Source organism: Doryrhamphus excisus, chromosome 5, assembly GCF_030265055.1.
Source record: "Doryrhamphus excisus isolate RoL2022-K1 chromosome 5, RoL_Dexc_1.0, whole genome shotgun sequence".
Classification (NCBI taxonomy): Eukaryota; Metazoa; Chordata; class Actinopteri; order Syngnathiformes; family Syngnathidae; genus Doryrhamphus; species Doryrhamphus excisus.
The window spans coordinates 10,856,750-10,883,725 of record NC_080470.1 but is presented as its reverse complement, the minus strand read 5'-3'; the positions used below and the strand labels follow the sequence as shown (position 1 = coordinate 10,883,725).

General features: G+C 40.3%; 1 protein-coding gene across 1 annotated transcript; it reads left to right on the top strand.

The window, feature by feature from the left end:
• Nucleotides 1–420: 420 nt before the first annotated feature.
• Nucleotides 421–26,842, top strand: ell (elongation factor RNA polymerase II). The gene is made up of 13 exons (XM_058073748.1): nucleotides 421–509; nucleotides 725–917; nucleotides 10,261–10,305; nucleotides 15,879–16,000; nucleotides 17,780–17,943; nucleotides 18,559–18,809; nucleotides 18,883–19,007; nucleotides 20,438–20,519; nucleotides 21,473–22,040; nucleotides 23,282–23,351; nucleotides 23,654–23,825; nucleotides 23,920–23,964; nucleotides 24,796–26,842. Exons 2-13 carry the CDS (start codon nucleotides 783–785, stop codon nucleotides 24,898–24,900), a joined length of 1,884 nt encoding a protein of 627 aa, XP_057929731.1. The 5' UTR covers nucleotides 421–509; nucleotides 725–782; the 3' UTR covers nucleotides 24,901–26,842.
• Nucleotides 26,843–26,976: the final 134 nt, after the last annotated feature.

Here is a 26,976-nt window from a genome sequence, read left to right as displayed (position 1 = left end):
TTTTAAAAGTCAGATATATGGAAATAATAGTACAAAAAGTATTTAATTTTTATTTTTATAATTCATCACAAGCCAATTGCTTGCTAGTATAATTCACGTATTCCAAGCTAGATTGAGGTTGGGAAAATGATTGCAAAAATGTACAAAATCAATGTTATATATATAATATATTCTATAATATACTGTATATATATATATATAGAGAGAGAGAGAGAGAGAGAAGAAATATATATAAATATATATAAGAGGTACAATGGGTACTTGGCTGAAAAAGTAAACTGATTTAGGAGAAATCAGTTCAACAAAACATGTCTTGTCTGATTTTATAACATTTTCTCACACTGGTTGAGACTTACGGTTTTTGATGATGTCATAAAATGATATATACCGCCTTGCAGTTAAGCCAGCCTCTTCTTGGAACTCCAGTCAAACTATTTTGCGGTCGTTGTACATGTTACATTAAGATAAAAAAAAATGTGAACGGGTCGTCTCGTCTCAGCACTGTAACCGTAAGTATTAGTGATTGGGTCAGTGAATTTATAAATGGAATGCAAGCGTTTCGCCTTATAAAACTTAGAATTTCAGTGTTTAATTTACAAACTCCTTAATTTATTTTGATGTGGGAGTGTCAGTGAAATGTGATCGTCCTTTTCACCCAATGACTACTGTATTATGTGACTAATCCTGAAATTGAAAAAAGAAAATGGGAATTGTCCATTTACAGCACAAATGCGTGTGCGTGCTTGTGTGTGTGCGCGCATGGTGGGGAACGGCGAGAAAAGATGGCGGCGCTGAAAGAGGAGCAGTGCTACGGGCTGTCCTGTGGAAGAGTGAGCAACGGCAGCAATGTCTCCGTCTTTCACGTCAAACTCACTGACAGCTCGCTGAGGGCCTTTGAAGGCTACCAGAGTGGCAAGGTAAGACCGGGTGGCCGCCAAACGAGACATTATTTGGGTGGAAGTGTGCCCTCGCGGTTGTGACAGGCGGCGGCGGTGGTGGTGGCAGTGTTGGTGGTGGTGGTGTTGGTGGTGGAGGGAGTGGGGGTCACTCCAGTCAAACGCCAACCCCACTCTTGGGTCCAGACAGACGGCTAACGAAAGCTAGGTCCAGCCGGTTGTTCCCCGTTAGCCTGGTTGTGCGAGATAGCTATAGCTTTTCTCGTCGCTCTATCCAGACTATACACAGAGTGGAAACGTCTACTGGACTACTCAAATTGTATTTTATTTGGGTGTTGTTTCCCCACTAATCGTCAAACTTAAGATGCCCAAGTTGTGTTAAGTGGGGTTTCCTGAAAGTTTAAGCGAAGCAACCATAACAGTGTCTGCTATAAACCTTCGATATTAAGTTCAAATAAAAATAATGTAAATTAAGTATAAACCCTTTTGTCAATGCTCATTAACAGGAGGCATTTCCAGGGTGGAATCAGTGGAAATGGCTCTGCGGGTTGCTACTGCTGAAGTGAGAATTGCCTTCTAATATTTCAGACTCTATAAATATTTGACAGGGAAAACCTGGCTGGTCAGGAGAAGGAGGCCTTATCCCCCACATGCAGTGTTTGTGTACAGGCCCCCACTGTCCAACCTTAGGACCCAGCAAACTATTAATTGGCATGGCTAATTAGCTTCTTATTTGTCACAGTGAACCCTTATGGTGCCTTTTATTGCAATATTGGCATAGTCAGACACTTGGCGAATAATTTGGTAGCATCAAAAGACTGCTGTCAAAAAAACACATGGTACCGTAGTAGCTGTGTTGGCAAATAATTTGTCAAAAGAAGTTTTTTTTTTTAAATTTTGTCATAGTATCTGTGAAAAAAATCACATTGTTTCCATCATCGTAAATTAATTGGCGACTCTGACCATAGGTGTGAATTTGGTTGTGAATGATTGTCTATATGTGCCCTGCGATTGGCTGGCGACCAGTCCAGGGTAGGGCTGGGTGATATAGACCAAAACTTATATCCCAAAATATTTAGGTTGTATACGCCAAAGTTTCATTAAAATGTAAACAATCTTATGGAACAGTAGCCTGTGCTTTAATGTTGTCAGCAACTTAGCTAGATGAATATCAGCAAAAGTAATCAAAAGTATCAGCTAACATAGCTGTTTCTACACGAGTGACACACACACACACACACACACACACACACAGTGCTCTGCCTGATAGTCACAGCTACACAATATCAATATCATACTTGCCTGTAGAGAGGAGTTTATTGGAGCCTCATACAAAGTGGTAACGTATATAATGTAGTGACCTGAAAGGTTTAAGAGTTTTGTGTTGTCCCATTGTCTGTGAAGCCGTGAACACATCAGACTGAGCACCTGTGTGTGAGTGCGCGTACTGCATGTGTGGACGCCTATTCTTCTAGTTACATTTGCTGATATATGGTTGTGGCCGACAGTTACCTCTTTTGTTCAATAAAGCGATTATTGATCGACAATCTCCTTGTCATTGTTATAGCGTCTGTAGATCCGACCAAATTACAAATTATTTGCGCATTCCTGCTAGACACACTGCAGTCTGTGGATGGGTCAAGAAGGATGATGGTCGCTTAGTTGTGGCAACAGTAGGAGGAGTAAACAAGGAGGAGTTAACACACTGTTGATGTCCAATGTTTTATTGTTCATAGTTTATATCGTTTTTGCAGCTGGACAAGCCAGCATGCCTTGTGGGAATTTGGAAATAAACATTTGAAGTTATGCGTTTAGCTCTTAGTTGTTGTTTATCACTCACGTACTATTCCTTGATTTACTGTATGTGATGTTTTAACTTGTTGTAGATGTGTTGTGTTTTTGTTTTGTTGCACGGTGAGCAAGTATGGCATTCTGTTTGATGACCACTTATATATAGGCCCCTCCACCAAATTTGTTAACCGAATGTGCCCCACGAGTCATATAGTTTGCCCACTCCTGTCTTTGAGGCTATCTACACGGAAATGTTTTCATGGTCAAAATGGTAAAGTATTTTAAATCTGAAAAAGCTGGCTCGTTGTTACCGTATGCACTAGCAATCCACTGCTTTTTTCAAACAATGATGTCAAGTGAACTTTGACGACAAGCCAACATATCAACAATATCTGAGCATTTGGAGTGTCATAACTCACCACAGTCAACATTCTCCTGGTGTTTTCTTGTATTCCCAAAATGACACACATGTAATTCCACTTCGTCATAAGTCTAGAAGAGCCTTGGAAAGTGGGACACAATGGACTTATGAGCATAAGTTATTTCTTCTTCTATGGTTTGGTGTGCCACCTGGTTACATCATTTTCATTCCACAGCAGTATTTACTAATTCGGATGCAAATTTATTTTCACCAACTAAAAAATAATCTGAGGACCATTCTCGTGTTTTTCCTTGTAGCCAGCTTGCTTCCAATGTGGAATGAATGTAGCATATCATGCACTGTCTTGAATGAGTAGATGTTTTCATCTCTATCCACTGCACAAGTAAATGCTGTAAAAATTTGTACTTTGACTAAAGAAATTGAAAAAAAATTCCAAATAAATTCCATTGTAGTTGCAGATGACAGCCTATATTCATTTTTTAAGCCTATTTTTGTAAAAATTGACATCTTTTGTCTCCAAACTCATTAGCATGTTATTTCCATAGAGGACATTTGGATATTAAAAGCAGGTCAGTTAAGTTCCAGCTCGATTTAACTCTTCACCTTCTGTAATATAGACCATATAAGCACGACTACACCATTCGTCGACTTTGAATGTAGTGTTTGTATTGGTATTAATAAATGTATTGCACTGCAATAGCTCCAGTGTGTGCCAACTAAATGCTTTAAGTCATTCCTGATACAAAGACTCTGTGTGCTTCCTAGTACCATGAAATAGATTTCAGTATTTGGGATTATGTCGAATATGCAACAGTCAGGACAGGGGTGTTGGATGTTTGAGACGTGACACTCAGCTGCTCGCTTGTTATGTCTCGAGGACAGACTGAACTAGAGCGACACGACACATTATCTTCGCTCATCTTCGTCTTTAACCGGCTGTGACGTCAACAACCTGACAGAGTGACATCAAGCAATTCTTGTCTTTTGGTGTAAAAAAAGTTTGCTGTGCTTATTGTGTAATGATTTTGTTTTGACAAGGTTTGTTGTTGTCCACAGACCGTTCAGGACAGCTTAGCTGTGTTATCACACTGGCGTGAGATGTCTCCTCAACCCCTAAAATACATTCTCCACAGTTATATTTCATAAACATCCAAAACAGAAAGCAGACTCCACAAAGCCAAAATAAAAGCCTGTCATTTAATTAATAAATGTGTAATCTGGCAACCACGTCAATACAGAAATGACATGAAATCATGATATCATTATTCTCATATTGCCCATATACACGGTCAGAATGCCGTTCACGTGTGGATGAGACTCTGAAACAATAAAATAACTTGCCATTTTGACCTGAAAATGTTTTGTGTGGGTTGCCCCTCAGTTGTCTATATTAGTTAATGTTTACATTGTACATTTTCAGTAGTACAGGAGTGATAGGAGTTGCAGATACTGGCTGGCTGTGATATCTTCATATGTCAACTAAAAATGTTTGGGTGGCTCTATTTCAGAGCGGCAGCAGCATCTTGTCTCTAGCTTAGCGACAGCACAACTGACAGCTCCTCCATACAACAGACATACTCTACAGATGCCTAACACATTAGTGCCTAGGGGCATTGAAGTGTAATAATATGACATATACTGGCACACAAGCATAGTGCACCCTCCTCACGGTTGTCAATGTGAAAAAAGTCCCTCCGGAGTTGCAGAACTTTGGGGAAAAAAAAATCAAAATCCAGTCTATCAATATGAATGATATGGTTGATTTTTACATTATCCCTAAAATATTGATATATATAATCGATATTATCCACCTGGCCTAGTGTGATCCAAGGAGGCTGAATAAACTAGCAATGTTGGGAGTTAATTCGCCCACGTCTTTATTCACGCCACAAGAGTCAACATATCAATGAGCAAAATACAGTTAATGTGCAATATTGTGTACAGTGTATGAGAACCAAGGCAAAATTATGGCAGAATTTTTAATCAAAAACCAAATCATGAGAAAACCAGCGCGTTTGAAATCCAGGTTCCATTGTATTACAATATAGGTTATTCCACAAAACTGTTTGTTGCTATATGACAAGGGACATTTTGACATTTTGCTCTGACTACTGTGTATATTTTAATGACAAAATTGACGTATATGCAGGATGTTCAGGATTCATCCAAACAGATTGTTTGGCCTTGGTGTAGGTCTGCACTCCCATGGAATGCATAACAGACATAATGTGTTTTTATTCCTTAGTGTTTGTCAGTCATTGGCTTCACTTTCAGTTTTGTATTATTGTAAATGTAGACTTTTTCTGTATATTTCAATTAAGCTCTATTGTCCCCCATTTTGATATGGATATGGATAACAGGGTTTGCAGCCTGAAGCTGCTTGGCTTGTATCATTGCAATGGTTATTTAAGGAATGCTGACTCTCCAGTTTCAGCAGCTCATCATGGGACTCGTCGACGGAGATGACCATATACCCACTGGGGCCAAATATGACTCGAAATGTCACGGTGCTCCTCGGTCTTGCATGGCAACATTCCCGCCAGTTTATCACGTCACCTGTGGTGTTGCTGAACAGGGCAGACGGATGTACTGACCCACAGAAAGTGATCTGTCAGCGCATACGTCACACTTTCAGACTTTGAAGCAGTATGTCAACAGGTTTGTGCACACACAGGGTTCGCCTTTAATGATGATCTGCCACTCATTAGGGCAGTACTGATGAAACAATCAATGGTTGGACTTCATGTCTTAAAGATTCCTTATCTTGAATTAGCATAGAATGAATAGACCAGTAGGCAATAGGATGGACTTTGGCCAAGACAGTCTGTGTTAGTGTCTCTTTGGAAAATACGGGTAAGTGTGAAAAGTCTGGGCAGTTTTTTTTTAAAGTGTAAATGCTACAATCATCTCAGTGACAGTTCATCCTCAATCAACCTCCAGGGTGTACTTTGCACAAATACCATACATTCCGGTGTATAAGACGCACTGGTGTTTCAAATTTAGAGAGAAAAATCAATGTGTACATATATAAGCATATCCACGTCATAAAAGGTATTCTGGCACACATGAGCCTGTGAGGACCAGGCAGCTCTCTATTTGACAGGAGCACTACACAATAATATCCCATAATGCATTTTGTCCCAGCAGAGCAGTTCATACCAATGGCTGCCAGGCCACCAGAGCCATTTGCCAATGTACCGCTCTGCTGGGAATAAATGCGTTATGGGATATTATTGTATATTTTGGATACTATTGTATATTTCCTAGCTACCCTTTGAGTGTTAAGTTGTTGTGTGATGATCTAACCCCAAAATTACACCAGACGTGTACGTCACGTCCATGTAGTGTTTTACACAGGTAGATGTAAAAAGCTCAATTCACATTAGAGGCGTATCCTCAGACTATGGCTCCTTTGCTCATTTTACGTTTTGGTTACAACTCAGTAATACAACAAAACAAGCTAGATGTAGCATTGGGTACTTGATAAGTGTAATTTACTTACATCAATATCTAAAGTTGTATTGAGCGGCATGCCTTTTCTTTTCTTATGTGGTCCTTGTATAACTGGTGGTATATGAAAGGTTACATTTCTCCACTTCAAAGATTAATCGTTTGTCATCCATCGTCTTCATTGCAATGAGCGCTGGTTAGATAACACGGGGTCTTCACCGTGACTGATATTTGGTAAGGACCTCCTGTGACTTTCGATAGGTTGACAAGCTTGTAATGGGTACCTACTTTCCTCACTGACTGGCAAGCACTGCAGTAGTTAAACGATCAGTAGTAGTTCTGTAGCATAGAAGATGTTGTGAATGCGTCCAGCATTCACAAAATTAGCCGCACTGCTATATGAGCCACAGGGTTCAAAGTTGAAGGAGAAAAAGTAGTGGCTTACACACCGAAAATTGTGATAGCAACAAATACAGAAGGCCAATCACGCCCAAGATATTTTTGTGCCGACAAATAAGACTACTCTTGAGCACAGTACTAATTCTACAAAAATGTTTATACAGTTTCAGCTTTAATAAATACCCATTTTTGTACAACAGAGGTTGCCAGTAGGTTGTTTTCCGCAGTATTGTTATTGTGCTTCTTCGCGCTTCTTCTCTTTTTCATCTGTCTGTCATTTGTCGACTTACGCCACCTACAGGCCTGGAGTGAGCACAAACCGCCAAAGGTCTCAACCTGTACTCTGTCTCTAAGGTTAGCTCAGTGGAACATTCTGGGATCAGGTCCCACAGAATAGTGACATGTCAGCAGCCTATTCAAATGAATGGGCTGATGGTAGCACTATGTTGGCGTTGGGTGCTGGGAGGCAGCAGCAGCAGTAGGAGTACGGGGTTGGGTGGGGTGGAGTGGAAGGGATTCGCTGAAAGTGGTGCCCAATGAATAGGTTCTTGGTGTTGTTGTGTGTGAAGATTTCAAGACCAGTGTGAATGAGTAATGAACCTATAGATATGACCTAGTTGTACACTGCATCAAGTCTAATATGAATATTGACACAGTTTGTGTAAAAACACCCACATGTGCTGAAAATAAAATCAAGGCATGTGTTGGAATTTTAAAGCTGTCATATTAGTATTTTTCAATAATTGTTCTTAAGTGTAGTGAAAATGTAGCTTTGATGATAGAATTTACACTTTAAAAGGGTTTAGCTAGCCTGACTGGGAGCGCTGATGAGCTGTGTTTGTCCACCCTGACAGTTTGTGGTTCCAAGAAGCACTATTAGGCACTTTATTCACATTTACATACAGTAGGTATATACATATTATGCATCTCCAAGAGAAATTCACATCCAGTATCCTGTAATAGAACACCATGTTCACAATTAGTCGTTCCTCACCATATTACTCCTTCACTCTATTGCAATTTTCACAGATTAATTGCTAAATGATAGCTGTTTCATTGTTGGTACTTACATATGTACTTTGGTAATGCTTCTAATTCGTAATCTCAGAAAATCAGACGGAAAATCAAAATGGCTTTTAAGTCTTGTGCAACAATTAGTGAGTGGGCGAGTTTCCCAGCATTTGCAGCTAAATGTTAGGCCATCGTAAATGAATTAATCATGCAATGGCTTTAGTAAGCCTATTGGATACAAGAGGTGTTTTCTGGTGAAGTGAGCCACTGTTTGTGGAATCAGCTGCAGTTAGTCTGTCAGGAATGTTAGAGCAGGATTTGCACTGCATCCCATGACATGAATAGAGTCCCCTTTTGTTTGGTTTTAAATGCACTTCACAGCCAACAAGAAGGGGTGGCCATTTACTGGATGCCCAGCTAAGATGTAGTCTCACATTTCATTTGTGACTTGTGTTATACATTTGCCAAAAAGGCAGACTGAAGCTCAAATTACAAAAAAAATCACAGGCTTTACAGAACGACTGTTTCAGTTCATAATCTGTGTCTGTGTTGTCCTTATTGCTTTGCCCTGACATGAACTTGTTGCTCTACCTTTGAATGCTTTGTCAACTCGCAAAACACATGGAGGAGGAACATCCACTTTGACTTCCTCTTTGTGGTGTGGGTGCATGCATGCGCGCGTGTGTGTGTGTCTGCAAATCCACAGTCCTCACTGTCACTGCTGAAATGGGGAAAAATATTTTTCAGTTAGTATTTTGTGTGCTAATTCTCCCCTTTTCTGTAATGTACATCTGTGTAGTGCTATGCCTTTTGTTGTTTTAATCACAGCAATCATGTTTATGTAGTAAAACAATAAATAGGAGTGATACGGTGGGTGAACCAAAGAAGCAACCATTACGTTTTGCATGTATCTGGTTGTGAAGGAACTTTTTTTTACTATAGCATGGCTCCAGACTGCAACTAAATGGTTGCGTTTTGCAACTAAACTTTTAGACACAATGAGTAAATTTTTCATGTAATCACGCATGTGACCAGTTAATTTACAGATTTTATTTTATTATTTAATATTTTTTGTTGCTGACAAACTTCCTCTCCATATTTCAGCCCATTAGTTGAGAATAATGCACAAATGAGCGAGTTTGCCAACTGACATTAACTTCAAAATAAGAGGAAAGAAGACTAACAGGAACAAAAGCTATTTATTAATTGTGTATAAACACAAGCACAGTGTAACTGAGGGTCTTTGACCACTGCAGTTGTGAAAGGAAAGAAAGAACGAAAGATGACTACCAACAACAGAGTTTGTTTTCCGGAGATATCATCTCATCGTTGTTTGAAGTGGGTTTCAGGCAGTGTGCAAGCATGAATTAACTCATCACCAAAAAAAAATACAAACACTCAATACAGAAATAACGTCACCAGAAGCTTACCACTTTGTCTTCTGACTCTTCCACACAACCAAGTAACGTTGGAGGTTGAAGGTGTTGGGCTTCAGCAAGTTTGTCGGCTAGTCCAGCTGCATACTGCCCATGTTTGCACAACAGTCCCATGTCAAATGCTGTTAACGGATTAAACGTTAAACAGATTTTTTGTTGGTAGGGAATCAGGAACTCCAACCACTTGTGCCTGATGTTTGCTTTGTTAGGATTTGTAAACAAATTGTAGCTTACCCTTGCACTTGAAGAAATATTATTTCATTATTTGAAACTTTGGCATCGTTTAACAAGAAAATACAACATTCATTATCAGTCAGTCACAAAAGTGGAAAAAGCACAATAGGTCCACTTTAAGAGTGTTTCATGTAGAAGATTTCATCCAGTGATTCCAGGAGATTCCAAAGATTCCAGTCCACGTACACAGCATTGAAACCCTGTCATTTTGAGTGGACATTTCCCTGGAAATGAGTCTTTTTTTGTTGGTTGTATTGATTTATTTTACTTCAGATACTGGTTTATCGTGATTGTAAAAATTCCCTCTGCAATTTGGTATTAATATGCAGGTTTAAGCCAAAGCCATCATGATTGGAGAAAAAAACAAATGCTCAAATTCAAGCCATTCAATTGTAATTAACTACTTTTATGATAGAAAAAGAAGTACATAAACTGTGGGGTACCTTTTGCACATCTACATTAATTTCTATTTGAGTTTGAACCAGTAGCTTTACAATCAGATTTACAGTACACTTTGTAGTTAACCTCTTAGTAACTGTTTATAAAAATACTACTCACGGTATGTGATTGTTTTTTGTCTGTGAAATTAAAGGGAAAAGCAACTTAATGGATTGTTGCTTGATATTGTGATAACTTTTCTTTTATCTCCCTGTTATTTCAGGTCCTATCATCACAACCATTGATCACGTTTAATGGAAACCAAGGGGTAAGCCATGCAAGCCACACATTTGTTTGCAAAACTGTTGTAACGTTTAATTACTGAGCTTTGTTTAACTCAAAGTCCTGCATCACATTTAGATTTTTTCCAGCAGTCATTTAAATGGCTGTATAGAACTAGGATAGCCCTCAGCACAGACCTCTTCCAAGGCCAAACAGTCCTATTTATGATACGTCATTAAGATTCATTCATTATACCAAAAAGTTAACAAAAGTTCAAAACGCCATATTGCTGGATGTGCACAAGTGTGTAATGGATTCTTCTTTAGTCCTGGCCCCACCCATCCACAAAGGTCAGTGGAAATCTATAAAGTTATTCTTGCTTAATCCTGCAAACAGTTAAAGACGGAACCATTATAATTACTTTCTGTCTCATTTGCATTGAAGTGTTAATGGCAGGTTTTTATGTGTATATCAAACACATTTGCTGGCTGGAGGCTCATGTTTTCCATATGCGCAAATCAGATGGTTTGTCAGGTGTTTCTAATAAATGGATTCTGAGAAATCAAAGGCCATCTTAAGTGACACATCAGAGTCACTCCACTGGGGGGAAAAATGTGTTACTGCTGAGAATGTTAGTTGCAAGTGTGAAAGTGGCTAAATGACACACCACATGCTGTCACATCTCCCAAGCATTCACTCTGGGCAATTGACTGAGCGTGCGCGCGCACACACACACACACACACACACACACTATACACACAGTATGTTTCACACTGTGCAGTCGATTGGCACAGTACATGTTGGAATTCATGTTTTGAGCAATGAACCGCAGTTCCACATAGCTGCCAGCATTCATGCACCATGCTCTATTGTTGGCAATGCACTCTTTGCACTCATGCACTCCGCCCAAAAATGTGAAATTCCAAGAACTGACATTTTGCCCTGTTGGAGCTTAAGAAGGTTCTAAGTTGTGCTTCAAAATGCAAAAATAAATGGCAGTTCATCCAAAAATAATGTCATCAATTTATTGATAAAAGTTGATTAAATGTTTAAAGGGGACTTATTATGCTATTTTTTTTGGTCCTTTGTGTTGAGTTGTGGACTCCTTTTAGAGCAGCTACAGACAATAACCTGGTCAGAAAACTTGCCGAATCGACACCTATTCCAGCTGTATTTCCTTGGATCTTCAAAATAGTCTGTTTTAATTTATTCCACACATGGCCCACCTCCGAGCACGCCCACTGCGCTGTGATTGGTCACACTCTCAAGTACTTCCAGACTACTGTCGAACTCTTTCTAATTTGTGGGCATAGGGGTTGATAATAAATTTGGAGACCGACTTGAAAAGTGGTTAGGAGCTACTTTGGGCTCATGTGCTACTGGTTGGAGACCCCCAACTTACAGTGTATGAACTCAAAGAGTGGTAATGTAGGTCCACTTTTACTGAGTGCAAGCATAGTGTGTCCGTCATTAATGCACCTTTCGCGGCGAGAGCACGCTGCTTCTGGTTTTAGCAACAGTTTGGACGATATTTCATGTTCATAAAAGCAGTCCTGTGTGAAATGCTGTTGACGGATGACAATATTTTTCTCTTGCTGAGAATCACCAACTCCAACCACACAAAGATTTCCTGGGAGCCATAGTTACCATAACCATACCATAGTTGCCATAATCGGGGCAAAGCAGAGCTGTGGGGAGGAAGCCCGGCTAGCGGTGGCATCACAAACAGCCAGTGTTAGAACAACCTCTCTGAAACAGAGTGTTCAGAGCCATCTCAAACTTCTTTCAGGACTCACTTCCACATTTGCAAACCTATCTGAAACTTTGGCATCGTTATCACAATAATACACACAACTACATTTATAGGTCAGAAAAGTGGAAAAAGTATAATAGGTCCCCTTTAAGACCATACTCCAACCCCCCCGCTCCCCTAAAATGGATATCAAATGTTCAGAAATCACACTCCGTAATGAGTAGCTTTGTCATTCTTTTTAATCACCTCAAAATTTGGTTTGGACATGTTTGATGCCAGTGTTTCCAGGAGGCCAGTGGAAGAGGTTTTGGAAACTTCCTTTGCCATTCCTACCCCAATGTTATCAAGTTGGATAGAGATCCTGTGGAGAATGCTGTGGTCTTACACTCTTAATGAGCTGACGACCAGTTTATTTCAGTTCAATGGTAGTTTGATGTAAATTTCTGACTCAGAAATGTTCTTGTTTCACTCCCCTTTCTTCTTTTTGCATTTTGAAGCTCCACTTAAGATCCAGCAGTGCAAAATATAAATTTTTGCATTTTTTAACTGGTATCTTGCTCACTTGTGTTGTCAGCTATTTAGACAATGATGACGCCATTGATTACGCCAAAATGATTCCATTTTGAAATGGAATCCTTCCTATTGTGTAAATATACTGGATTAAAGATGGTTGCTGATATGTCACCTTACTGTCAGATAGTAGTATTTATTCATCTGTATCTTGATTGAAATGATCAGACATCTTCGTTCCCAAAGTAGTTTTTTTTTTTTACCCAGTTTGACCTTTTATCCATGATGTGGCATCCATTGTCTGTCTGCCTCGATTTCTCTGGTCGTCTTTCTTCTCTGGCTTTGCAGAGACTGTTCGGAACTGTGCGGGGATCTGTCCTTCCTAATGAGCCAATCTGAAAAGATGCATTGTTTGCTTGATGCCAAGCAGAATGAGAAGATGAGCAGACTTGCAAGCAGAACAAGGAGGAGGATGAGGAGGGGGTGGTTGGACAGAGTTTAAATCCACTTGTACCAGTAGCTAAAACAGTAGTATTTTTTGTAGACAGGATGTGGGTCTCATTCAGTGGTTTAGAGATGTCTTAAATGCTGACTCCTAACATAGTGAGCTGATGTTCAGAAAAGCAATGATATGGCACTTACTAAGCGTCCAATCATATTAGCCTGATGTCATCCATTGTACTACTCCTAGCCCCGAGGGAGCATACTGGACTGCTGTATGGGGATTTCTATGATGTGTTTTACCTAAACCACAAAGGAGGCGTTGATTGGAGGCGCAGGCAATGTGGAGAGCGGCTCACCCAACACTGTTCTCAAATTTGAAAATGTATTAAATTGGTTGCTCCAAAACATCTGACATAATTTGCATTATAATACTATAAACATAAATAATATACATGTCTTGCACAGAGAAAAAAAAAAAGTCATGTTGAAAAACAGCAATTAATTAATCGCATTGATACTAACACAAGGATTCATTCACAGACACCACCTCTGAAACCACCACTATCTCGTCAGTTATATACTGATAGAAACTTTGAGGTGAAATGTATGCATATTTTTACTTGTAGGAGGTTGTAATTATATCTTGGGGATTTATTGTTGACTTAGTGCTCCGGTACTTGAGATAATGACGAGTTGTCATGTTCTCACAGTTCATTGCACATGACTTGGTGAATCAAACACACATGGCACAATAAAAAAAATAATAATAAAAAAAAAAGTGGGTGTCTGCATAATTTGAGGATTTGTTTTGGAGGCCTACATAAAAGCCCAGAAAAGGCCAGCATTGTTAGTCCAGTGAACGGCATCATGCCACGTCTATCAAGGGAACAACATATTCGGGCATATAGCCAGCCATATGGGCTGTTCCCAACCCACAATCAGAAACTTGCATGAACGCCACAACACAACAGGCTCTAACGATATCCAGCATCTAGCACACACGCGCGAAAGAGTGACAACTTGCGACCAGGATCACGGCATCCGGTTGAAGCACCTGCAGAACCGGTTTTGCTGTGCCAGTCGTACAGCATGGGAAACTCTTGGCAAGGAAAAAATGAGCAAAGGAGCGATAGATCTGGGTATACGCAACCTCTAATGTGAATTCAGCTTTTTAAATATATGCCCGTAAAATGCTACGCAGACGTGATGCGCACGATACATGTCTGGTGTGAATTCGGGGTCAGTTTTCAAAGCATCAAGCATTCCAGAATTGGGTACAAATACCTTTTTTTTATTAGTAAAGCAACAAACCCTTCACCATCTCTAAACGTCTTTAAACTACAAACCTCTACACTTCAACATAATATGGAACAATTCACCATCAATACTTCTCTCTAATACAAATCTAATAAGACAAACTCCACTCATTCGTCAGCATTGTTCTGGAAGACTTCCAGTGCAAGTGGCGACCAAACCATATAGTCTATGTAGGACACTCAGCTCAATGGTAAATTGAATAGTGTCATTAATTGAAGCTTTTGCCACAACAACTGACGCATCCATAGTATGAATGATCACAAATCCAAATAACACACATAGTCCTGAGAGCCATTTGGTGTGGAGGAGCCTTGTTCTTTTCGCACTCTGCAATGAGTCACAGAGTCAAACTGCGTCAGTCCGGCCTGTCCGCCCCCCTGCATCACAGTCATCCCTGAATCGGCATGCTCAAATTGCAACATTACATTTTATATCCCTGTATTGTATAGCTGCCCAGCCGCGGCACCAACACTTTTGGCCAATAAGCCTAATTTACTAAATTGTGATTTGTGTGTTTACACTCTGTGCACTGCCTTTTGCTTTCCCTGTGTTAGTTTGTTGTGTTGAGTGCAGTAACATAAACTCAGCTGTGTGCATACAACAAACAAAAGCCTTATAAAAATCATAGCACCCAGAGAATGCAACATACAGCTCAGTAGTTATTTAAAAAAAAAGCTGTATTTATTGTCAGTCCGGTGTGGAACAGAATGGAAGGGAAATAAAGGACATGTATTTATAGTTGGCCACCTGGAGCCTTCACACGTGTTAAGACCTTCAGTAAACAGAGCTGAGCTGCCTGACGTCTGACCATGTGTCACGACCGGCAAGGATGAGGAATATACGCTCGGACTTAAAGAGGACTGGGCAAGATGTCTCCTTTTCTTACCTGAGCTTAGTAGCATGGCCCTGTTTCACATTGGAACTGCTTGAAATGTGCTGTGGAAGCAATGCAGTCACATTGGAGCATGCCTGTGGGGTTGGGAAACCCGACTTTCTCATAGGGAAAAATTAATATGTTTTAAAAGCTTTCAGTATTTCAACAGTTTTATAGAAGTGCAAAATAAGTTAACCACTGTTAATTGTAATTTTTTTTAAAAATGATTACAATTTAATAAGGTGAAAAATTGATAAATAAAACACTCTTACCTTAAAGGGGAACTGCAATTTCTGTCTATCATCACAATCACAATCCATGTATGTGTATGTATGTGGGTGTGCTTTTGAAAGGCCTTCAGTGTTTTTTCAGTAAGAAGATGCCTGGAGCACATTTACTCGGGCCTCGGGTGGACCTTTTTTTTTTTTTTTTGGCAAATTCAAACAATAATATCTCATTGATATATTCCCACACTTGCTTCCTTGTCTCTTTGCCTAGGGAGAGGCAATTATACTCCCATATATCCTTGAATTAACATTCTTACTGTGTCATTTAAGCCTGGGGCTTCTTTCAAGATTTGGCCAAGATAAACATACCTAACGATTCCAATTCAGGGAATACCACAGAGAGGCTATGCATTGTTAATAGAAAATGTTATTGTGTTCCATAGCCACTGTGTTACTGTATTGGTCTCACTTTTTTTCTGTGTGTCTCCCACAGAAAATTTCAATACCACGGTCTGAAAATTCCAATGAGCTACACACGTTTACTTTCTACCTGTCAAATGTGGGCAGAGACAACCCACAGGGCAGCTTCGACTGCATCCAGCAGTATGTCACCAGGTGAGGACAAGTTCAACATCCCACTTCCCATGTTCACATAGCCCTGCCTGGAAACGACACTGCTCCCAAATAATAAAACCAAAGCTTCATCATTAAAATTATTAGCAAACAATCAGTCACTCTCCCAAGTTGCCTTTATCTGATATCAAATCCCATGTACAGTAGAACTCCATCTATTTGCATTTCAGGTTTGACATTCACTCCTCCGCATATTTGCAAATCTCAATCTGCTTTCAATTGAAAATATTCTTGGCCTAACTTAAAGGAAACTGCCCTTATTTTACAATTTTGCAAACAAATTTTGAACAAATGTCCTTTTCTATTCTATGTATTATAAAGATATAAACAGAGGCCGCAAAGAATGCATGTAATGTAACACCCATTCTGCCTATAAAGGCAGAAAAACCCTAGTGAGGAGCGATGCACATTTTGTACAATACCATATAATGTATGCCTATAATTTTCTTAGTGTGTAAAAGTGAATTTAACATGCACTAAACTGTGAGAGGCATTAACACGGCTAATTAAAACATTTTATTTGTATTTAAAGACAAAACTTTGTGTTTTTCCCTGTCCTGTCATTGGGGCAGATAGTATTGTTGCCCTTACGTGCAACATTTGTTGATGACAACTGACCATTCCGAATGCATAAATTCAGAATAATCCAAAAGGGGAATCCCATGGCCAACTCATTCACGCACAAATTACATTTGCGGAATAAAGACATTTGATTAATGCGATCATTCCTCTCGACAGTCACACCCTTCAGACATGCCAACGTGCACACTTTTCACACTCTTTTCTGCCCTTGAAATTTATTCAAGGTTGGTAGGTCTGCACCTTGCACAAACTTAATAATCAGAAATGATGGGGAAAAATACACATATTCAGGAATATTGTAGTAATAGAGCAGAATAAAAGTAGTACAACAAAGTAAGTGTGAGCACAGTCAAGCAGAGGCAATGATGCTCAAGTCCACCACAGTACGAATGGCTTAGTGCGAGTATGCTCTTAAAGCTGTGATGCAACTCTTGTGCAGGATCTCTTATGTTACAGAGGTCCTAGAGTCTCCCACATGTCAAGAGTGTGGAGGATAAATCAGGAGAGAGGCTTGGGGAAATCTGTTCCTTTTGTGTCAGGAGGAACACTGCCAGACCCCTACAACTTAACCTGCGGTAGTCTGGGGGTCAAGTATCTTCTTTACTGTCTGCACCATCGCACGTTGACATGCATGCGTGTTCTCTGTCATCACATGTGGGTGGAAAAAGTGCTGACTGAATCAAATGAAACTGCAACTGATATTAAAGCTCATGGAGCCCAAAATGAAGAGCACTGACTGTCAAAACATTCAAATCTGTCTGGGAATATTTCACGCAGCGGGTGGGTAGTTCATGCACATCTCTGGCTGGATCCTAATCAGTGTTTAAAGAGTCCGTCTGAAACCATAAAATGACAGAGCTCGGCCACTCTCGCTGCCACTGCTGCTGCAGCGTCTCATTTTCTGCCAAACAGTCAAAGTGTAAGCGTGAAGGCAGTCAGACAGAAAGGCATTTGGTGTGCCATGTGTAAAAACCCACACAGGGATGGTCATTGGTTCTCTTGTTTTAAAGCTACTACCCAGCTTGCTCATTATAGTGAAGACTATTGAAGAAAAAACTGGTATAGTTTGTTTTCATTTTTTATTTTCTACAATAACAAGTAACACTTTCATTATAGAAGAAATAGTGTCACTCTGCCCTGTTTTTCCTCTCTCACGGTCACTCTTCTTTGTTTTGGCAGCGAGGGTAGCATTCATCTGGATTGTTTGGGTGCAATCCAGGACAAGATTACCGTATGTGCCACGGACGACTCCTACCAGAAGGCAAGGGAGAGCATGGCCCAGGTTGAAGAGGAGACACGCAGCAGGGGCGCAATTGTCATCAAGCCCGGTGGCAGATACGTTGGTGAGTAGCACATTGCATTTTGGGGACTGCACCTTGTAATCCGATGTGCTTTATGGTGCGGAAAATACGATACATGTACCACAGGTAGAAAGCCTACAATTTTTACTTTTAAACATTTTTACTTTTGTTTCACTGTCAAGGATTGAGATTTTGCGCTTTGAATGCCTTATCACACCGCAGTTGTGTGCTGAGATGCAAACGTTTGTTTGGCTACGGAAACACAATGACACCAGCAGTCTTTCAACATGTTTATTTACACCTGTAATATGTCCTTTCTTCACTTGTACTCAGTTCTTTGGCACTGGCGTCTGACAATACGAAATGTGTCACTTAGCGGGGGCTTAGGCTGAGGCTTAGTTTTTGTCTGTCTTGTTTTTAATGGAGCCACAGTGTCAAGAACAGTTTGGCAGAGCGGAACCATGAGCACTGCACAAAGCATGGCCCAGATAGGCATGCTGGAATGAGTTAGCTTTGGAAGAACTTGACAGGAAATGTCAATCTAGTGTATCTTTCTCTATATTTTTTGTTGATTAAAGGTGCAGTCTTAAATGTGTAATACATTAATCTTTTGTTCTTTTATCTTTTGTGTCTTACCTTTTCCATTCCATTTTTCAGGGAAAAGAGTTCAGATCCGGAAACCGGTATCTGCCCTGTCCGACGTGGCCCCCTCGCGGCGAACGTCCCGACCTGTCATCATCTCCAGCAGTGCAGTGAAGAAAGCAAGTGCTCAGCACCGACCGCTCCGAGAGCGCCTAGTGCACCTGCTGGCTCTCAAGCCTTACAAGAAGCCTGAACTGCTCCTGAGGTTGCAGAAGGATGGCCTCTTGCAGTCAGACAAGGACTCCCTGGATGGCCACCTGCAACAGGTCAGCTTAAAACTTAGAGATTGTAATTTCTCAACGGTGTCCTCACTCGGGTCTTCTTTGTCTTTTTTTCTAGGTAGCAAATCTGAATGGGAAGGATAACACGCTTACACTGAAAGACTTTTTATATAAGGAAATTCATAAAGACTGGCCTGGATACACGGAAGGAGACCAGCAACTTCTCAAGAGAATCTTGTTGAGGTAAGACCACTTCCATTTGTAACACATGTTTGCTGACGTTTCTTGCCAGTGATAATTATAATGATATTTTAAATGAAACAAAGGGTATCAGGGCCAGGCTGAAAAGAATACATTTGGTACAAAATGCACCAATACCAGTACAAAATTGAATGGCACTTTCACATCACTTTATGTACAAATCTGGTTTGTCCTCTAAATTTACTGGGTGTGGCCTATACACTGGAATTTACGGTAATGTTAGTATCAGTTTTCATATGTATCAACTGTTTGTCACAGTGGATGCAGTCGCACATTATTTCATAACCTGTAATGGCAGGTGTTGAAAAGGAACCTATTGTATTTACTACAATGTGAGGTGCGTCCACAGAATGACTTTTGCAGCGTCATCAGAGCAATGTATTGTGTTTATTGACATGAGCTGTTGGCCTTCTTCCCAGTGGAAAAAATCTGGTTCCTCCTCTGCTACCAAGGAAAGGCAATCTTCCAGGCAGCTATTAATAGACAAGGCAGCAACATCTCAGGCACTCGGTTTGTTTTTATATTGTGGGATCAAGAACTAAACTCAGTATGATGAGATTTGTGGGGCACCAATGCTGCTTCTTCCAAAACTGTTGCTTTATAGCACCTTTGGAATTCAGAAAAGTTGTAAAAAGGTCTTTGGGGAAGGTGTTGTCGCTGCAAAGGGGCAGGACTAATTCCATATTTTCCTCAGTGTTCACTTGCTGTATGGATGCAATGGTTTGATGTCTCAGTACTAAATAAATAAAATGTATTGTATTACATAAAATGTATAAAATGTATTATTCTGGCCTTGTGTGGACATAAACACAAACAAAAAGTCATCCTCCACATTATTCAGATTCCATGGTAGTGAGTCAGTCTTGTGGATAGTTGTGCCTATATGCGTGTATACTTATGTTGCGCACGCACACACGCACAGTTCAATACTATCAGCCACGTAGAGCACGTGTACAGGGACATGACTGTACTGCGCGTGATGCAGCTCCAGCACATGCTGATGCGTGTGTGGCACTAGTCCAAGGTTCAGCCATGTCATTTGGTTACCACAAGGCCTATCTAACTGGGCCCCTTCACACACACAAAAAAATATCTTAATTAGTGAAATGGTTTGTGCCCGTTATTGATCATGCTTTAGGTTGTCTCAATTTTCAATAGAAGGGCAAAGGATGTATTTTGTACTTAAAACTCTTTTTCTATTGTTGCGTCACCACATCTTTGTGCCTATTGTGCGGAAAAACATATAAGAGGTATAAATATGTCTTTGACAGCGAATGCGTTAAGGTTTGTTTACTACTGTTTCTTTTTTTTTTGTAGCATTATTGCTCTGCAAATATTTTTTTGTTTACATAGTGTGTGTGTGTGTGTGTGTGTGTGTGTGTGTGTGTGTGTGTGTCTGCGCGTTCTTACAGGAAACAGTGCCAGGCTCAGAACAACACTGCTCCTCCAGCACAAAGCCCGCCCAAGGAGTTGGCTAACAGCTTGCCATCTCAGGTGAGCTGCCTGTTAGATTCATAAAAACGCCACCTCCTCCCAGTGTTTTCTGACTAGCAGCGGCACCTTGAGTGTTCAGTGTAGCATACATGAGTACTTCACAGCCAAAATAACTACTGTAAACCACAGCACTGAAGCAGGGCTTGTGTGCTTCTACAACAATGTGTGCATTTGTTACACTGCTCCTGCGTCCAGTGGAGACTCAGGACTACTCATTATTATTCAGGTGTGGTTCTAGGCAAACTCCCAGTGTAGTTATTGTTTATTAACGCCACAAAATGGCAGCAGCTGCACTTGAAGTATTGTGAGTGAGCAAGGTTCATCTTCATCTACCTCTGCATGTACCTGTGTGCTGCACTACTCATCTGTCAAATCATGATGCACGTTATACACTAAATTGTCCATTGGTATGAATCTGAGTGTGGATGGTTGTCTATATGTGTCTATATATTTTATTCAGTATTGGAAATGCGGAAATTAAATCAGTGGTATCACACATCACTACAATGAACTCATCAATGGTATTAATGCTGGCTGAGTAGCTTGCTTCTTACTGCTTTTACAACATTGGTTCTGGTGAGCTGTGTTTTGCAATGTGCTTGTTAATGAATGAGCTTGAGTGGAAAAATATAGCTCTCTTTGATAGCTTTTGAGAGCTATATTTTCCTTTCCACTTTCTGAAGTCATTATTAAAGTTACTTGTTATAGACAGTATGAGTTTCCACATTTGGTAGGAAGAATATAGCCTTTCTCCAATTCTCCAGGTATCACCTGATCCAGTTAACGCATTTTTGTCTTTGCAGTTTTCTAAATGCCTTCTTTTACAGGCACTGTAAAAGAAGCTACTTTCCCTCCGGGTGTCCTCCACAACTCATAACGTGCCTGTTTACTTTCATTGCAGTTGTATTCATAGTGAGCATGGTTGGATATTAAATATCAAATTTTTCTGCCAGAAACGTCCTGCTGCAGACTTCATTGACCCTCTTGTCAATAAGAAGCCGAGGATATCGCACCTTGCAAGCAAAGCTGCATCCGCACCAATCAACGGCAAGTTGTCCTCCTCCAATGGGAAAGCAGAGACACAGGCGGCTCCTGTGGTGGATGCCGCCTTGACGTCCATCTCTCAGCCGCTCCCTGTATTGGACATCCCCCGTCCTTTCGAAGCGCTCTCGGACGTCAGCAACGATTCGAGCCACAACGGGCGAGACTGCGATGCCCAGGAAACTGCGTCGGAAAGGCTCAGTCAACCCCCTTTAGTGACAAGTACACCCGCCGCCGTCAGCACATCCCCCACGCCGGCAACACGCGACAAGAGTCCGTCAGCCACCAGCAGCAAAAAATCCAAGAAGAAGTCTAAGAAGCATAAAGACAAGGAGAAGACGAGAAACAAGGAGAGAGTGAGAGACCAAGAGGAGGAAAAGGAGAGGAAAAGTGCTGAGGACAGAATGCTTGAGCCTGACAGAACCTGTGACATAAGCCCAGAAAACCTCAAAAGCAACAGTATTCCACTCAAAAGCACAAGTGAGTGTCTGGTTTTCTCCAATTAGCTGTGCCCCAATCCTTCAACACATTTTACATGACTTTCATGCGTCACCTATTTAACACTTTAATTTAATTTATCACTTTAACTCAAGATTTTGGGCTGGGGAAATAGCATCACCATCAATGGAACATCAGAGTAGAGATTTCATGATAAAAGAAACCCTCTCTTATGGCCAAGACAGCCATTAGTCATCACTGTGACTCATTTTGTTTCAATTTGTTTGACTTGCTGATTAAACGGAGACCCCTGCTGGACACTTTTATATACCCTCAGTAAATTGTAAATCACCAGTGGTAGTGTCATGGGGGGGTACTTTTATCCCACAGGTAATATTTTATTATTTTAGCTTTCATGCATCGGTTCTGGTGTACTTCACAAAATGTATCAAATGGTTCCCTACATCCTTCAGTTTTTCTGTATGTGGCCCTCAGTGGAAAACATCAGGACCTCTTTCCTTTGAAAGACATCTGTTGCACTGAAAACTGGGAATTCACAATGTCCCAACCCAACCTTTGACAATGACGGGGGTCTACAACCCACGGCTCTGGAGCTGCATGTGACTCTTTGCTGTTTAGCCTGTCCACTGCTGCGGTTCCAGATGGTTTATGCTTTTGGGCAGCCTTTCAGAGGTTTGTCTTGGAGTTGAAAGTGTTCCGTGCAATTCTCAGCTGAAGTGCATGAGGCAGTGCTTGTCTGGTCAGTGAACTCGGTCAGAAATGCCGGTCAATTATTTCACTTTGGTCGCTAATAAACAATAGCAACTAAAGCGACATGGAGAGTGGTACTGAAACTGGAACTAATTGATGTATAACAACATTTTTATATCAAATGTTGATCTGAAATTGGTGGACAGAAAGCTTAAGAAACATGACCAAACAGACGCGGCTTGTTACTCCGCCAGGAGGAACAGGAAGACAAAAGGAATGTGACAATATGCATAAGAAAACTATATCTGTAGATTTACCTTAATTTTAATAGTCAAGTTTTGTGGCTCCAAATTTGAATGAGGTGGAAATGGGACCAAATGGCATTACTGGTGCTAAAAGTTGCTACCCAAGGACTTACACTTACCATTACCATATCACCATTTAACACAGCAGGTTCTGCATGAAAATTGGTGTGTAGCTACAGCATATTGTTTTGGCCAGGTTTGACCACAGCAGTCTCTGCCGCATTAGAAGTGACTTCATAAAGATGACCTGTTCACATTTTGTTCCAGATCTGAATGGGATGTGCAACAACAGTACCAGTATTTCCTTGTCATCACCTGAGGTGACTGACTATCTATCGTAAGTATTTCAACCATGTCTCTCCAGTGGCTCCCTGTCTCCTCCATCCTTTAATATTTTCAGAGGAGTCTCTAATTTAAAATGCTGTTAAATTGGCAATTCCTTCACAATTTCCTGGAAAAGTAAGTTTTCACAAGTTCTCACAAGCTTTTTCTTTGGATTTTTTGCACTGCACCATAACAAAGGATGGTTTCAATTTTCAAATGCAAACAATTGGCACCATCATTGGATCATGTTCAACCTTACTGGTTTCATTATGTCTTAGTTTCATTGTAACCTTTTCCTCTAATTTTCTGCCGCAGGAAGTACATGGTCATCAGCTCTCCAGAGCAGCGTCAGAGGTATAAAAATGACTTCAACTCCGAGTACAGCGAGTACCGTGGTCTACACGCTCGGATAGAGAGCATCACCAAGCATTTCACTGTGCTGGACAATGAGCTTAAGAAGCTCCAACAAGGCACAGAAAAGTACAAGGTGCAGTTTTTAAAAATATATGGACCCAACAAATATCATCATGTAACTCCAGCATTAAAAAAAATGTGTATCATGTGCTCACTTTCCTTCACAGACAATCCATAATCAGATACTTCAAGAGTATCATAGAATAAAAAAGGTGGGTTCTTGACATTTTAACACTTTGGAATGAATGGTTTTAGACGCAGAACATTCCCAAACTATTCATATACTGGCCAGATGTTCTTTTTATTTGTGGGGTGGGGGTCATTTACAGCTAGAAAGGACACAAAGTCTTGTCTGTATGTGGCCAAGTCTCGTGTCTTTCTCAATACAGATCTAAAGTTGTTTGTGTTGGCATAACGGACTGCAAAGTGCACAATGTGGACTTGAATGAGTGCAATGCAAATGCTTCAATTATTAACTTGGGTGCTTAATTCTAATTGTTACTTTATGACATAAACCATATACAGTAAATGATGAATGAAATGGATAAATGAACATTTAAGGTTACATTTACCTTCATTGAAGATGTAGTTATTCTCAAAGACACGATGTGGCAGCAAGATCTACACAAACACCACCTTCCCGTTTTGTTGTGAGTTCTTAAATTAAATATAAATAGTGTTTCATGTTGTGATCAAATGCTGGTACAACTTCCTTTGGCTACATTTTGGGTTATTAAGGTGAGAAACCCTATTGAATTCAATAAATAACTCTTGGAAAAACAGGAAGGTGGTATCTGTGTTGATCTCGCTTTAACCGTGTGTTTTTGGCAACAATCACGTCTTCAAAGAAGGTAATAGAAACCTTAAATGATCCCTTTTATTGATCATATCCATTAGAATAGTTTTATGCATGTAATTGTAAAACTATAACTGTGTTTTGAGTAATCCACTCTTGGATGGTTTCGGTGCCAGTTTATGCATGATGCACGTAAAATGAGTGTTCTATCTTGGCGTGACTGTGCCCTTTGATCCATCTCTTACAGCGTAATCCCCACTATAGCCAAGAGAAGAACCGCTGTGAATATCTACACAACAAACTGGCACATATCAAAAGACTCATTGCCGAGTACGATCAACAGCAACTCTGAAAGTGCAGTACTTGATTTGATTTTATTTTTTTCAATGAGGATCTGTCCTCATTTAGGCCAAAGGCTCAAACGAGAGGACTTAAACGAGGACATGGGATCTTTGTTGTCCTCTCTTTACTTTTCTTTTTGGGGGAAGATACGATGATGCCGGGCCTCCTAGTGTGGTATACGGACACATCCAAGAAAGAGAAAAAAGAAGTGAAGCTGTTTTTCTCAGCCTACCATTCTTATAGTGATGTGAAAGAATCAGGGATTTACACAAAAAACACTTTCTGGAGGAGGAGACGTCTGTCCTGCTTTTTGAGAAAATGGAAGTTTTGAGTTATAGGAAAAATGAGATAGCAGTCTTCTCCCATTATATATGGAGGTGAATGTTTTTTTCTATTTATTTTCAGACCCTGAAAGTGTGGGGAATATCAGTACTTAAAGGCTGCCTCCCCTCCATTTTGAATGTCAGCCAGTATTTTATTCAGAAGCTGCCTTGCCTCGTCTCTGTCTATTTTCTTCTTTTTCTTCTTCTCTCTTTAAAAAGCAGTGCTCCGAAATGGTGAGCTTTGCTTGTTTTATTCTAGAACATGGGTGTCCACACTTTTTTCAGACTAAAACCAGTCCAATGTAGTTAATAATACATGCTAAAAAAAACACCATAATTGTAGCCGGAAGTGTTTATTTTCACAACCGCAAAGACAACAAGATGTTAATTGTGAAACCTTATACATAGCAACTTAATTGTTGAACCTTAATAATTTGGGGTGCATGAGAAAGTTGAAAGGAAAATATTGGTTTTGGTCCTATTTATTAACAAGTCAAATGTAGCTGCTGCCATCTTGTGGCGTTAATAAAGACTAAATCCATCCGTGGCACCATGCACCCTGTTACTATAGCAGTTAATTGGATAGAGGCTTTCTTGGAGCATTTATGCTAAATACATTTAAAAATGCAATAATTCAAAAAAAATTACTAGCCTTAGTTTTGTGACAAATACTCCATTTGCTAGTATGGTGTCACTCCCGTCAATATTTTACTTAATTTACGTTGCTCGTGCACTCGTGTAGCATGTTCCATTTAATTTCTCAGAATAAAAAAAATGAAGGACCAGCCACAAATGGACACCCCTGTTCCAGAGCAAATCAGCTCAGACGGACACGCCTTCATTCACTTCAATACATTGCAAGCTCCTCAAGGTTTTTCTTGAGGAGTTCTTCCTCTTACAAAGATCTGGAGGTTGTCTCCATGTCCGCACATCAACCCCCTCCTGCTCGTCTATAGAGGCGACTGCTAACATGAAGCCATCCTCGACAGTCTTTTGCTGCCCTGTTACCACTTTTGCCTTTTTTGTCCTCCTAACGTGAAGATGAGGTCAAGCTCAGAGAAGCCGAAAATGAGTCCAGTCCATCAGCATTATGGATAACTTGATGTGAATATGACAAATCAGCACTTTTAATCCCCTTGCTGCTCACCGTGGAAGTCACTTATGTATTTTCTTTGTTGGTGCACATGCTTTTTCCCTGGCTCCATGAATGAACAATCCTCAGTTACCAAGCAAGCTTTCATTTGCCGTCATTGTGTGTGAAGAAGGTGGAATTTATCATTAAGCCTCATCAAGCAAACTCCCTCCTCCAAATCCACTGTGAGTGAGCATCAGTGACTATTCCGCAGGATGTATCAAGTAAGTCATTTGTGCCAAAATTACCTGTTTGTATATATATTTTTTCCTTTCTCCTCAATCTCTTCTTATCCTCTCTTGATGCTGAGCAAGCAAAAAGTAACAACAAAAGTAAGAGGACGACAGGAGGATTTTGGAGGGTGAAGTCTCATGGATGAAATGTTGGCGCTAAATACCCAAAGCACGCTTTTTTTTTTCTTTTTTGAGAACCATAAGGGACTGGAAATCATTTGTTTCAATAAAATTCTTTCAAATCCTGATTTCTCCTATGACTAAACCCTTATTAAACTGAAGAGTTGCTGATCTCCATTGGTTTAGCTTATTTCTTGAAATAAAAATTTCATTCTCAGAACACTAAGATCATTTGGCCAAATAGCCTTAGTTCAGAACACCACCATAGCTCACTTGCA